General features: G+C 42.3%; 1 protein-coding gene across 2 annotated transcripts in view; it reads left to right on the top strand.

Annotated features, from left to right (window-relative positions):
* The window catches only part of zfyve9a (zinc finger, FYVE domain containing 9a), a 31,093-nt gene extending 17,418 nt beyond the window's left edge, over nt 1-13,675 (top strand). Inside the window, exons 8-19 of one of the 2 annotated variants that reach the window (XM_067606450.1) lie at nt 7-115; nt 547-669; nt 1,776-1,931; nt 3,054-3,278; nt 5,498-5,580; nt 5,733-5,837; nt 6,979-7,129; nt 7,317-7,397; nt 8,364-8,526; nt 9,531-9,636; nt 10,057-10,233; nt 10,507-13,675. In XM_067606450.1, coding sequence (XP_067462551.1) covers nt 7-115; nt 547-669; nt 1,776-1,931; nt 3,054-3,278; nt 5,498-5,580; nt 5,733-5,837; nt 6,979-7,129; nt 7,317-7,397; nt 8,364-8,526; nt 9,531-9,636; nt 10,057-10,233; nt 10,507-10,668 — 1,641 coding nt within the window. In that variant the 3' untranslated portion in view covers nt 10,669-13,675. Of the gene's footprint in view, nt 1-6; nt 137-546; nt 670-1,775; nt 1,932-3,053; nt 3,279-5,497; nt 5,581-5,732; nt 5,838-6,978; nt 7,130-7,316; nt 7,398-8,363; nt 8,527-9,530; nt 9,637-10,056; nt 10,234-10,506 lie in introns of both variants that reach the window. The other variant, XM_067606449.1, reaches the window with a different exon arrangement.
* The last annotated feature ends 298 nt before the right edge of the window (nt 13,676-13,973 follow it).

The raw sequence follows: 13,973 nt of genomic DNA, 5'->3' as shown, positions 1-13,973 counted from the left end.
CTTCAGGCAGCCCATACCCCTGTTGCCCCGGTGGGCAGCCCCGTGGGCAGCTCCCTCAGTCTGATCCCGGAGGACGGGCTCCCTCCCATCCTCATCTCCACCGGCGTCAAAGGAGGTACGGGAGGCCACATCACAGGTGCTTGCCCTCATCCTCACCATTCTGCTGCCTCCTCATTGCTCTGTCAGCTGCTGTGTGTTTGTGCTTGTTTTTGTTTTTTTTCATGTGCTTTAGTTTCACGGCTCATGTTTCGACCACTCATTGCCAACAAGGTAGAGGCGGGGGTTTATATTCGGGGATGCTGTGATGATGTTTTTAAAGGATTTAGCTGTTAACTTGGTCTGATCATCATTTCCTTCTCTTACCTCATGCGTGACTCCTTTTATCATCTTTCACCTTCCTTCTGATTCTCACTCTGACATCTCCACCCTCTCTCATCCTTGGTTCTCCCTGTCCGTTTATCTAACTTTACCTTGACTCCTCCCTCCACCCACCTCCTCCTCTTCTTCTTCTTCTTCTTCTTTTACTCCACACCAACCCACCTGCAGACTATGCAGTGGAGGAGAGGCCGTCAGAGATTGTCCTCATGCAGCAGCTGGAGGAGGGAGGCCCAGACCCCCTGGTCTTCGTTCTCAATGCGAACCTGCTCGCTATGGTCAAGCTTGTTAATTGTGAGTCACTCAGCCAGTTCTTGTCTGCAATTTAAAACATTGATTTTCGGGGCTGTTATGACATGGCAATTAAAGAAATTCAGGTCAAAACGTTGTTTATATAATTAACTTCTAGAGGAGCAGAAATTAGTGTGTGGACCTACTTTTAAATTATAGATTCCAAGATGATCTAAGGGAATACGGAAAATCTATATTTGCACTGTATACATTTTTAATCATGCCTGATTTAGCTTTTTTTTTCTTGTGAATTACTGAGCACCCAATAACTAAACATACCCAGAATTCAGAAAAATGTTTTTATGTCATGCTTTACAGCCCTTTTTTAGACATGAGATACGTAACCTTCACCCATCTGTTAAAGCTTTTTGAGACGTAGGATTCTGTGACGTAAAAGTTTGCTATGACTTTATTTAGACATGACAGGACCGTCACAGTTAATGCTAGCGCAGCATTTGGCACCTTTTGGCTCGAGAAAGAGCGGCGTCACTGCTGAGAGCAGCGGTGAGCTGAAACGTACAATGATATGAAGGTCGTTCATTGTTCACTCATATCCTGCATCAGTGATAGAGTTTGAAACTAATTTCGCTGTCAAAGCCTTAATTTATTTAATTAAGAGGTACCAGCATCATAAGGGGGGGAAAAAAATCACATTCAAAGACTGATCTGACTCTGATTGTCTCAACTTGAAATCGGCGAATTCAGTGTTTTGTGATTTATGAAAGTAATTTTATGCTCTTTGAACAAAGAAGATGATATTTATGTAGTACATTTATAGGGTGCTCTCAATGAGGAGAAAAAAAGACATATATTTAATCTCTCTGTGTATATATAACCTTGTGCTTCTGCAGCCTTTATGTCTATTCCAACTTGCTATGCTGAAAGTGTTATTAATGTCACTAGATCATAAGATTGTCGTCGTGATTTTAACGTAAAAGTGACTCGGATGCTTATTCAGACATGAGACCAGCAGATATATTTGTCATCACGTGAGGAGGTGCATGTCTGAAAGGGGCTGTTTAAATGTTTATGGCTCTGATGTAACCTGGTAACACTCTCCTGTGTGTTTAACGTGACAGACGAGTCTCCTGTTCTCTCAACCCCCACAGACGTAAACAGGAAGTGTTGGTATGTGACGACTAAGGGCATGCACGCCGTCGGCCAGGCGGAGGTGGTCATTCTGCTCCAGTGTCTACCAGACGAGAAGACCATCCCGAAGGACATCTTCACCCACTTCGTGCAGCTCTACCAGGAGGCCCTCAGTGGTAAGAACACAGCTAGCAGCTCCACCATGAGGCTCAGTGAGAAATTAGTCCACCTCCATCGTGGGCCCCTCTTAAGGGAGGTAGCAACTCATTAGTAGTTCTGTCTCGAGGTCCACAGGTGAGTCCACCTGTCTGTCGGGTGCTGCACTGTTAAAAATGAGCTAACCCTCATGTAATGTAGTGTAATGCAAGAGGAAAATGTTCCAGCTCTACTTATTGTTCCGTAGAGACGACAGGTGCATCCAGTCGTCCTCTATTTGGAAACCAGGTTAGTGTCCACCGCTGTCTCGCTTTCCTCACAAAAAAAAAATGGTCCAAACATTAGTGTCCTGCTGTCAGGTCGCCTCCCTCCCCCCTCTCCCCCCTGCAGGCGTCACACCTCACGACCGCCTGTCTTGCATTTTTAACTCCATATGCTGCAGAGCAAAAACAGCTAATATCGTGTGACTTTGACGGCTCGCTCCCCTCAGGCTGTTTCCTTTTTCATATTCACACTGGAGCAGTTTCAGACTGGAGGAAAGGAGCCATATTGTGCGTGTCGTGTCGTTCCTGATTAAGTCGCCATCAGTCAGGCCTCAGGAAGAAGTGCTGGCTTTAGCAAGTCCCAGCCGCTGAGCCTCACCATTAGGTTTATTGTGTTTTGTGCCATCTAAAGCCAGTGATCCCTCCCACAGATAATTAGTAACATGAACTCTCTGCGGGTAATATGAGGTTATAGGGCAACATGCACAGATGTCAGAAGGCCAAATAAAGATATTGTTTATTCACTGTTGTTGGATTTAGTTAATGTTCTTATACACGCAGTATACCACAAATACATTGAGAGTGTTGGTCTCTCATATCCATCTCTATATCTTTGCTTTTTCACTTGTGTTACTTTTCATCCATCACCTTTTCTTCTATTTCATTCTCTTCATTTTATTCCCATCTTCTTCACCCTATTCATGCTTTTTTTTTCTCCAAACACCTATTATATTACTCTTCTTTTCTCCCCCACTTCCTCGCCTTGTCTTCCATCTCCTATTTCACCACCTCCTCCTCACATCTCCGATATCACCAACCTCTCCTCTCTTCCCCCCGCCCTCCCCAACCCTCTCTCCCCTTCTTCCTCTTCTCCTAAAGGCAACGTGCTGAGCCACCTGAGCCACTCGTTCTTCACGCAGAGCTTCCTGGGCAGTAAGGAGCATGGCGGCTTCCTCTACATCAGCCCCTCCTTCCAGTCGCTGCAGGACCTGCTGCTGCCCAACCCGCCCTACCTCTTCGGCATCCTGATACAGAAGTGGGAGACACCCTGGGCCAAGGTTTTCCCCATCCGCCTCATGCTGCGACTGGGCGCAGAGTACCGATGTGAGTTTCTGGGCATCATATTATACAAAAACACAAAGGAAAAAGCAGCTAACAAAACTGTCTTATCAATTTGTCATGGAAATCTAAACACATTTAGGACTTCTCGTCCATTTGGGATTAAAAGTGACAAAAATGATGTCACAGATGTATTTAGCACACACCGGTAACCATCAGTCTCAACATTATCCAGCAGGATTGTACGCAGTATTTGTTTGATCCTTGTCTCCTGGTCCAGCTCCAAGCTCCACCTGGTGTCTGCGTGGCACTGGGACATGTTTGAAATATTTTGATACTTGTACCAACAGGATTTTTGAGATTCAGTAACTATGTTATATGTTTTAACATATACAGTACCAGTCAAAAGTGTAGACACGCTTTCTCATTCAAGGGAATGGGAAGGTGTGTCCAAACTTTTGACTGGTACTGTATTACTTTGAGGAATATAAATATGTTTTACAAAATTCCATGTTTATTTAACAAAAGAAGTCAAAAGTCTCAAATTATGATTGTAGATCAGAAACAAGACCACATATGTGAGCCTTTGATCCAAGCTTTCTGTTCTCGCCAGTTATCAATACTCATGGTAGGACAGATTTCAACAACAAAGTATTGAGGTTCAATACCAAACCTGACCTTTGTGAAGTCCCGTGTTTAAGTAGCTACTATTTTGTTATGGTCACATTAGTCTTATAGATAGATGTTAGATATCCACACATACAGGACTGAAAAAGGATGCGATGTTGCGTCTCTGATGTAGGTTATGAATAAAGTTGATCAGAACGATCTGAAACTGTAAACAGTCTGTGAGGTCGATGCTGCAGTTTGTTTTCTGGTTGTGTAATGTACTAAACATGATGACTAAACGTGCTTGACTCTTTCATTTCCTAATACAGCGGTTGACCGAGCACAACCGCACAGTCAAAGTTGAGCAAAGCTGAAAACGAACCAAAACAGGAAACACATGCTTGAACTGCTGGTTTCAATTGAAGTGAATGGGAGTGTAATGTGAGCGTACCTTCACCTGTGCAGCCAGATGGAGCCTCAGATTTTGAGCCTGATCAGGACATTGTGTCAAATTTACTTTATTTCAACGAAGAAAGGTCACATCTTGATGTCAAACGTGAGAACCAAAATTTCACCAAGTTACATTAGGTGATGAAGAAGAGCAAAAGACTTGTGTTCTTTTTTTTTTCCTCTCTCTCTCTCTCATTTGGTTTGATTCTTACGGTAGAATATGAAAATCCAGATTGATCCAGAGAGCTTATTATGTCAGCTGTCAGAAGAAGTCTGTAGACATCACACCGGCTTGTTCTTAAACATTTTCTCACAGCTTCCCACATGAACCAGGAAGTCTTGTGAGGGGTTTTTATCGGAGGGGCTCCTCTCCACCAAATCCCCCCCGTCCTCTCACAGCTAGACCTGCCAGCACAAAGCGCCGCCTGGCTCCGTTAAGCCTCTTGCCTTGCTTCCAGCGAGCAGGGATAGAATACATTAACAAAGCCACATACAGTCGAAGCTCTTAAACACAAAATGTTAGCATCACCATGAAATTAATCCACCACACGAACAGCGCAGGTTCGTACACTCTCACCTCTTACCTTTTTTTTTTTTTTTAAAGAGCGACCAGCACGAGGGCGGGAAGCTCTTCAGCCTAAAGATGCTCACTGAACTGCAGATTCAGGCTGAGATTGGGTTTTATTGCTAATGAGAGTTTGTGGCGAGATCTTATTTCCAGCTGTTTGTTGAGATAAGGCTAAAAATAGTCATCTAAGGAGCTTTGGTTGCTGGAGAAAAAAGCAGTCTTATTTTTCACTTGTGGATTAGAAGCGTTCCTCCCAACTGCCGGCACAGTTCATCGTATTTGATGTCAGTGTGGGGTCCCTCGTTCGGCTCATTTGCATCTACGAACGAAGAGGGAAAACACGGGGAACACAAGTTGAGCAGTTAAGATGGAAAAAAAAACAAAAACTGGAAACCTCTCACCCACAAAACAAAAAAAACAAACAGACTGCTGCATCGAATTAATCAATAGTTTCCAAACTGACATTAATCTGCTGCGGTACTTGATACGTTTCCATGACTACTAAATAAGACAGTTGGTGGATGAATAATTTGTATCTGTGACATTAAAAATATAATCACATGGAATAATAAAACAGTGTTGGTGTCAAAACATTTCTGTTGTGCGTTTATCAATAACTAAATATTGTGTTTTGCAGTTTATCCGTGCCCGTTGTTCAGCGTTCGCTTCAGAAAGCCGCTCTTCGGAGAGACCGGTCACACTATCATGAATCTGCTCGCAGTAAGAGCTTTTGTTTTTCTCTTCCTGTGCTCTACTGTCATATATTTCATATACTTATATTCATATACTTCATTTCATATTAGTCCTTTTGTAAGAATGGGTTAAATTGTCCTCGTCTCCTCACTTTTTCTGTCTTTCCGTCCGTGTCGTAGGACTTCCGTAACTACCAGTACACGCTGCCGGTGGTGAAAGGTCTGGTTGTGGACATGGAGGTGAGGAAGACGAGCATCAAGATCCCCAGTAATCGCTACAATGAGGTGAGCGTCCTGCATCTCTACACATCTGTAGTTTGGTTCTTTTGATCTGCACTTCCTTGAAAGTTCACCTCCAGAAGAGTGATTTAAAAAGTAGCAGAATTCATGCTAAAATCACTTATTTACTATCATTAAGTCCTGTTATTGTTCAGCTTTGGTTACACACCACAAACAAAACTTGTACCAGAGTCGTATCGCACTAAACTTGTTAGGTGTGAAAGCAAATTAAAACTACAAAACCTTCCAATTCACACATTTCAGCATAAAAAACAGATTCCAGACGTCGAGAGAAAGCAGAGCTTAAGTTTAAACATTTACTGTCCAGGATCATTTTTGTAGCAGCGCTAACAAAACAAAACTCTCCACCAGTACACTGACATCAGTTGGAGGAGGCTGTTTTAAACTCCCTAAACATCAACACACACACACACACACACACACACACACACACACACACACACACACGCACACACACACACACACATGTTCAGTCTGTGTAGGTGATATGTGATAAAATCTCCTGGGTCCCTGCAGCTGAACATGAGGCGTGGGCTGCCAACTTGTTAAAACGCTGCTGCCTCGGGGTGTGAATCAATGTCCAACCAGAAGAAGTGATACACACACACACACACACACACACACACACACACACACACACACACACACACACACACACAACACGAAGCACCATTTGGCTGAGTGAGTGAGTCGTGGTAGAGAGAGAGACGGTTCTGGTTGTAGCGTTTGGCTGCTGATGCAGTAACAGATGGGAACCCAGTAATGTGAAGCGGGGACCGTTGCACAACAGCTTGCAGGCGAGCCTTTAGCGCAGCAAGTGGTTAAAACCCTCCAGATTTTCAGTTTTATTTCTGATTTGCAAAGGACGGCTTCAAAGAGGAGCAGAGGCAGGGGATTCGGCGGAATTAATGTGCGGGATCTTTCAACTATTGATATCCACCCCATGTCAACGTCTTTTCTCCTGCAATCTGTCATCTCAGCGCCATCCCATTTAAATCTGGGACTTTACCCACAAGCCCACTGCAATTAGGCTTAACCAGGCAGCCTCTCTTTAAGCCCATTTTCCTCAGCAAAACACCCAATGGGCAGCTTAATTAGACACGGATGTTATTATGTGTCCTTGCAGCTGATGAAGGCCATGAACAAGTCCAACGAACACGTGCTGGCCATGGGGGCGTGTTTCAACGACCGCGCCGACTCCCACCTGGTGTGCGTTCAGAACGACGACGGGAACTACCAGACGCAGGCCATCAGCATCCATCACCAGCCGCGCAAAGGTGCCGGAACACAGAAACATATAAGATTTCTTTTTTATCTCCAGCTTTGTTTTTGTCTGGAAATCCTCTTCCTCGCTATCTGTATGTTGTTATTATTTCTCCTGTTTGTTTGTTTGCCTGAAAATAACGTTAACGCAGTCAGTTTGTTGACTCATGGAGTTAATTACGCTTCCTGTTTCTGTTTCAGTTACTGGAGCCTGCTTCTTTGTGTTCAGCGGTGCTTTGAAAGCCTCGTCGGGCTTCTTAGCCAAGACCAGCATTGTCGAAGGTGAGAAGTGTGACGGCGAACTACGTGTTGGCTGTAAAAAATAAAAAATAAAAAAATAAAAGATGTTGCAATAATTGTTGAGTTTATCTGTATGAAGAAGTCACATCACCTGCAAATAATAACAAACATGTTGCCACAAAATCATGATAAAGGCTGCGATTTTCTTTTGATTGTTAAATAAAAAAAATAAGCAACCGGATTAAAAACTTCACAGGATCTTCAAGTAGTTTGTTTGTGAGTTAAATCATGTAGTTAAATCATGTAAGTGTTGGTTCTGGCATGATCTCGATCTCTTTATTTACCCAACACACAAATCAGCCTTTAACATGTGAAACAATCTTGAAACTGACAGAAAAAGAGGGGAAAAGGGAGCACACAAGAGAGATTGGCTGAGCAGAGAAAAAAAAAAATTAACAAAAATCTTATTTCACAACAGTCAGTTACTAAATTTAAAACACAGATGGACCTCTCAGCAACTGGAGGACGAGTCTTCACACTGTCAGACTTGTTACTTTGTGTACTGATGACCTGCTGGTTAAAAATCAGTGTTATTACTGTTGGAAGCTGTGACAGGAAGTAATGCCAAGTTCAACAAACAAAAATAGCCTACAAAAAGATATGTTATTTTTTTTGGCCATATCATTGCTTCCTTGTCCAGGAAGCAAATGTTTCATGTCTTGATACTGATCTGCACTGCGGGTTTGGGAACTAACTGGTTTAGTCTATAAAATGTCAAAAGGTCCCAGAGGATTTACTGAAATGTCGTGTTTTGTCTGATCAGCAGAACAAACTCACAAAGATTTAAAATTTACAATTGTATAAAACAGAGAAAGTCCTGATGTTTGTGAATCTGGAACCAGCAAATTTTTGGCGTTTTTGTTTCATAAAAACTGAGACGATACATGTTTTTATCAGAATTGTCATTAATTCTCTGACATGATGAATGATCTTTTTCCCTCCTTTTAGACGGTGTGATGATCCAGATCACAGCTGAGACCATGGACTCTCTACGGCAAGCTCTGAGGGACATGAAGGACTTCACCATCACTTGCGGTAAAGCCGACCAGGAGGAGAACCAGGAGCTCGTCCACATCCAGTGGACGGAGGACGACCACAACTTCAACAAGGGGTGAGACGGGAAGACAGAGAAAAGACAGACAAGAGGAGGAGAGGGAGCTGGCGGAGATGCAGATATGTCACGGACAATTGAACTGATAGCTTCCCAACCACTGCATTTACTACTTTGCTATAAAAACTCATTAAGTATGCTCGGGGAAGCCCTCTGGAGAAAACTGGTAGCAGGGTGGAATGATTCGGTTTGACATGGCTTTGAGATACAGACCAACGCAATCAATTTTACAGCAGTCTGATAAAATCTGCACATTTAAATGTGACTTTTCACTATTAAATATAATTGAGGCCTTTCTTCAGATACAATATCACTTCATTAGCAGTACTGTATGCTGCACAGTCACTGGTTTAACCCTAATTTAACCAGATAAGTTTGGTCTGCTTTCATGCAGCCATCAGAATAATTATGTTTTATGCTTTGAGCTAAATGCTAACGTTAGCATGGCAACGTGCTCGCAATGAAAATTCTAACATGCAGATGTTAATCTGTGAATGTTTACCAGGTTCGTTATCTTAGTTTAGTGTGTTGGCATGTTAATATTTGCCAATTAGCATTAAACACAAAGCACAGCTGAGGCTGATGGGAATGTTCAATTAGTTTTGCAGTTATTTGGTCAGAAACCAAAATACTTGAGAGATTAAAATGAAAAGGGACAAGCAGAAAGGTCAGGAGATCATCATGGTCTCACGTGGGGCTGCAACTAATTATTTTCATCATCTGAGCAGAATATGCAACCTGAGATGTCTTTTGTCCGAAGAGATTCAGTTTACTATCAAAGACTAAAGAAACCAGAAAATATTCACATTTGAGAATCAGAGAATTTGGACATTTTTTTGGACATTAAGTAGTAGTTTAGTGATTTATTTTCTCTCAATCAACTAATCGCTTATTCGATTAATCGTTGCAGCTCTAGACTTCTGTTTCATTTCTTCTTTACAGCTACTTGTTTACTGTGTTTGTACATTTGGTTTAATTCAACATTCTTGTTTTGTGTGATTCAGTGTCATCAGTCCGATCGACGGGAAGTCCATGGAGTCCATCACCAGCGTCAAGATCTTCCACGGCTCCGAGTTCAAAGCCAACGGCAAGGTCATCCGCTGGACGGAGGTACAGTAGTTCATCTCACACTCATTCTGTCTGAGTTAACGAGATGTTGATGTGAAAAAACTGTAACTTCTTCATTTAAATCACATTGTGGCTTCAAGTTTTAACTTCACTTTTTATTAAACAAATTAAATTAAGATGTGAATCAACTGAGACAAGATTTTCTTCTTCTTGAAAAAAAGTAATTAAGGGTCAAGAGTTGTGTAGTTTACTGACAACATATCAGACAACAAACACCAGATGCAGCTTTAAGACATTGTTTCCTTTTTCTTTAACTTAACTAAAAACTAAAAAAACAAACAAAACTTGGAATTGAGTTCAAAAGTTTCTTTTTCCCTTCTGCTTCGACTTCATTATTGAAATATTTTAAGAAACTAAATCAGCCGAGATCTTATTTAAAAGTGATACTTTCTGTTCCTGCAGGTTTTCTTCCTCCAGAGCGAAGATCAACCCAACGGCCTGAGCGACCCGGCCGACCACAGCCGGCTGACGGAGAACGTGGCGAGAGCTTTCTGCATGGCGCTCTGCCCGCACCTCAAGCTGCTGAAGGAGGACGGCATGGCCAAACTCGGGCTGCGGGTCACACTGGACTCTGACCAGGTAGGACGAAGGAGCTTTGAACGGACCGAGAAACTAAACAGTAGAAAACATACCGGCAGGAACACGTTTTTCTGGGATTGAAGCTCTTTTTTTTGTGCTGAATCAATTAGTTATTTGTTTAGTTAAAACTGAATATCTCGGCTTTTGCAGCTGTTTGACATAAAATGATTACTACTGACTGAAACAGCAAAAAGGGTTTTAGAGACACTGAATGTGGTTTTGTTCGCTAACAGTAACGAGGATCCAGTCTAACACCTGCTTTGATCTTCTCAGGTGGGCTACCTGGCAGGAAGTAACGGCCAGCCTCTCCTGCCTCAGTACCTGAGCGACCTGGACAGCGCTCTGATCCCCGTCATCCACGGAGGGGCGTGTCAGCTGAGCGAGGGCCCGGTGGTCATGGAGCTGGTTTTCTACATCCTGGAGATCATTTCCTAGGACCCTCCAAGACCCCCCCGCCCCCGCCCCGCCCTCCTTACCACCACCTGGAGCTTCACCTCCAAAACACCTTTTTTTTTCCACCTTCTGACATCATCCTACAGCCTGGTCCTCCGTCATCTCCCTCCGACCGTTTGCACTTCAAAAAGAGCCCGAAAACTGTGCCGTGCCAGGCGGGGTAGCATTCCTCAAGTCAACCTATGCATCCGACCACCGTGTGTTCTGCTCCAGAGGCCGCCTGGGGCCCCCGAGGAGGCGTCGAGCAGGATCATCTTGTCACGTGTCCTGAGTAGCGAACCCTCACCTGTCAGGTGCTCCGAGCAGGAAATGAACACCAGAGGTCACGCCGGGTCCGTCACAGTACCCACACTTGCGGTATTTGCTTGTAGTCAAAGTGCCTACTAGTGTGACGTATTTTTTTCCCCACAGCGCAGAAGTGTGTGTTAGTTAACGAGGACGTCCTGCGGCTCGAATAGATTCATGGTTCAATTAAAAAATAATGAGGATCGTACAGTGTTACAGTAAAAAAAACACATTTAAGAGCTGAGAGGAGAAATAGTTTTATTAAAGCGATTAAATCAAGTTTCTGCTGCACGTAAAAGACTAACAGTATTATTTTGAACGGTTTCTGTCTTATAACAGTTTTGAACACAGAACCAGGGCTGCAACTAAAAATTATTTTGATTATCGATTAATCTGTCAATTCTTTTCTTGATTACTTTATTAGTTGTTCGTTCTATAAAATGTCAAAATGGTGAAAAGTGTCGATCACCATCTTTTGTCCCGACCAGCAGCCCTCAAAGATATTTAGTTTATTATCATAGACGACGAAAGAAACAACAAAAGATTTATGTTTCAGGAGCTGGAATCAGAGACTTTGATTTTTTTTTTTTTTTTAATTATCAAAATAGTCGGCGATTAATTTTCTGTTGATCAACTAATCAGCTCAACACAGAACATATTTCTCAAAATTGATGAAAGGATATATTTAATATGTTGATGCTGATCTTCTTTAATGTCTGATGGCGTCAGTCTCATTAAGTTTAGACTAATATTAAGTGATAATTAATGTACGTGGATGTTCTTCGTTAATGTGTTGTGTTTGGACGATTAATACTCCAGCACGTCACAAACTATGACTTCCTCATCTCTGTTTTGTAAGTCCTCCAACCAGCTTATGGAAAGTATTAAAAAGTATAAGAAAGTATTAGAAAGTCTTAAATTTAATTTTGTGAACGCTGCAGAAACTGTGATTACTGCCAACAGCTGCACTGGTGTTACGCAGTGAACCGTGGTGAATTGTGGGGAAACATTTAGCTCTTTAAACAGTTATGAAGTGATGTTACAGACTTTAGTGCTCAGAACAGAAAGGCGGGTACTGAGACGGACCCGCCGTCCGACCGCGGCGTGTCGTCATGTAGCTCCTCGGCTTCTTCATCTCTCCCAACGTCACTGTGGCAGCCGGACGTCCTGAAACACTGAACTGAGATCCGCGGACGCCTCTGTGTAGCACGGATGCTCTCTGACCACGAGGAAGAGTCATATCCATCGCTGGAAAAAGTTTTCTCTGATGTTTAAAAGGGAAACAAATGATCAGATGAGTTGGAAGGTGCCTCTGTGTGGTGACTTTTCTTTCTTTTTTTTTTTTTTGCACCCCGGTGCTCAGTGCCTGCAGCAGCGATTCATCAAGGGAAAAAAACAAAAACAAAACATCTTGGCTTCACCTCTTAAGCTTTACTCATCACTCACCAGATGCTTTACTTTATGGACAAATGCATTGACTTCTTGTACATATTTTTGTAGGCAGAACAACTTCTCCTCCATTATAACCCTGCATCTGTAGCCTCCACTGATCCCAGACACACAAACAAACAAACAAACAAGCGAGACAGTTACAGTGTTACTGAAGTGACCGTCACAGACTCCTCTGACTCTGTGAAATAAAACGACACGTTACTCTCAAGTCGAAAAAGCCTTTTTGTCAGCCGGTTTAAAAAAAACAAAAACAACAAAAAAAACAACAAAAAAAACAAAAAAAAGGTTCCAATGCTTTATTGATAAACTCAAACAATCTGTACATAAAGCTGAAAAAGAAGCAGAGAAGAAGGAAAACTTGTTTTTAAATCTCCACCAATCAACTTCTTCATCTTCAGCATCATCAGCGCTCGGTGTTCATCCAGCAGTGGTTGGAAAAATAACCACTATTTTGGTGTCTTTTTAATCATACAAAGAAAATAACTGTTGAAGATGTAAAGATATATATATACATATATATATATATATATACAGTAAATATATATATTATAAATATATAAGAACTGTATTAAAATGCAGAAGCAGTGCACTGGATTCTAAGCCATTTACAGGAGAGTTAAAGCGAGCGTCGGGGGTTTGCCGCCGTGTCCCGGAAGACGTCCGACGGCGTAAATTTAACGTTCAGTGTTTGTAAAGATCCAGGGTTCCTGCAGAAAGTGATTGACCTGAAGCTGAATGTATTTCATCTCACATTTTTCTGCTGTTTCTCATCCTCCCCAAAGCCCCCCTTAGAAAATCCAGACTTTTCAGAACTTTGCAGACCTGCGTAGGAACCCTGTAGATCACCGATACGTTATCTTCTAAGGCCTCAACTGTTCTAAAGTGTATGTACGGGACAGATCGGGCTGTTGGGAGGTCGAGCCGCAGCCCCTCTTTATCTGCTCTGGACTGTGCTCTCCTTCAGCAACACGGACCTGGGAAAAAAAATATAAGAATGTATTCCTCCTGTTTCTGTTAAAAATCTGCAAAACGTGTTTTTGTTTTTCTTTATATATCGGACCTGGCTAGACTAATCACCAAAAAAAAAACCAACAAAAAAAAAAAAAAACACCCACCCTGTCGTGTCAAAATGCTCTGTACAGTAATCATTCTGCATTTATGGCAAGTGAAATACATTTCTCCATCTTTAATCATGCTAATATAAAACCAGAAGGGGCTACACATGAAGTGCTGTGGTTTTGTTTTAAGCATTTTATTGGAGGAAAAACGATCTCGTCATCACAAGTGAGAAATCTCCATCCGAGACCGACAATCACATGAAAATCTGCAGACGTGTGAATTAGACCTGTAGCTATTCTGTATTCGTTTATTACACAATTTAAGATATTTTAGGACCTACTGTAGCAGAATAATGTTAGTGGAGCTGATTTAAAAATGTTCAGTAAAGCCTGAATGAGAGGTCAAAGGTCATCAGTTCTGGGTTAATTACTGTGATCATACCAGAGTTGGTGTTGCTCAATCACTGTGTGACGTTCATCAGCTGCCGCCGC

This window comes from Thunnus thynnus, chromosome 12, assembly GCF_963924715.1.
Source record: "Thunnus thynnus chromosome 12, fThuThy2.1, whole genome shotgun sequence".
Lineage (NCBI taxonomy): Eukaryota > Metazoa > Chordata > Actinopteri > Scombriformes > Scombridae > Thunnus > Thunnus thynnus.
This window is presented reverse-complemented; position numbering and strand designations above follow the sequence as displayed.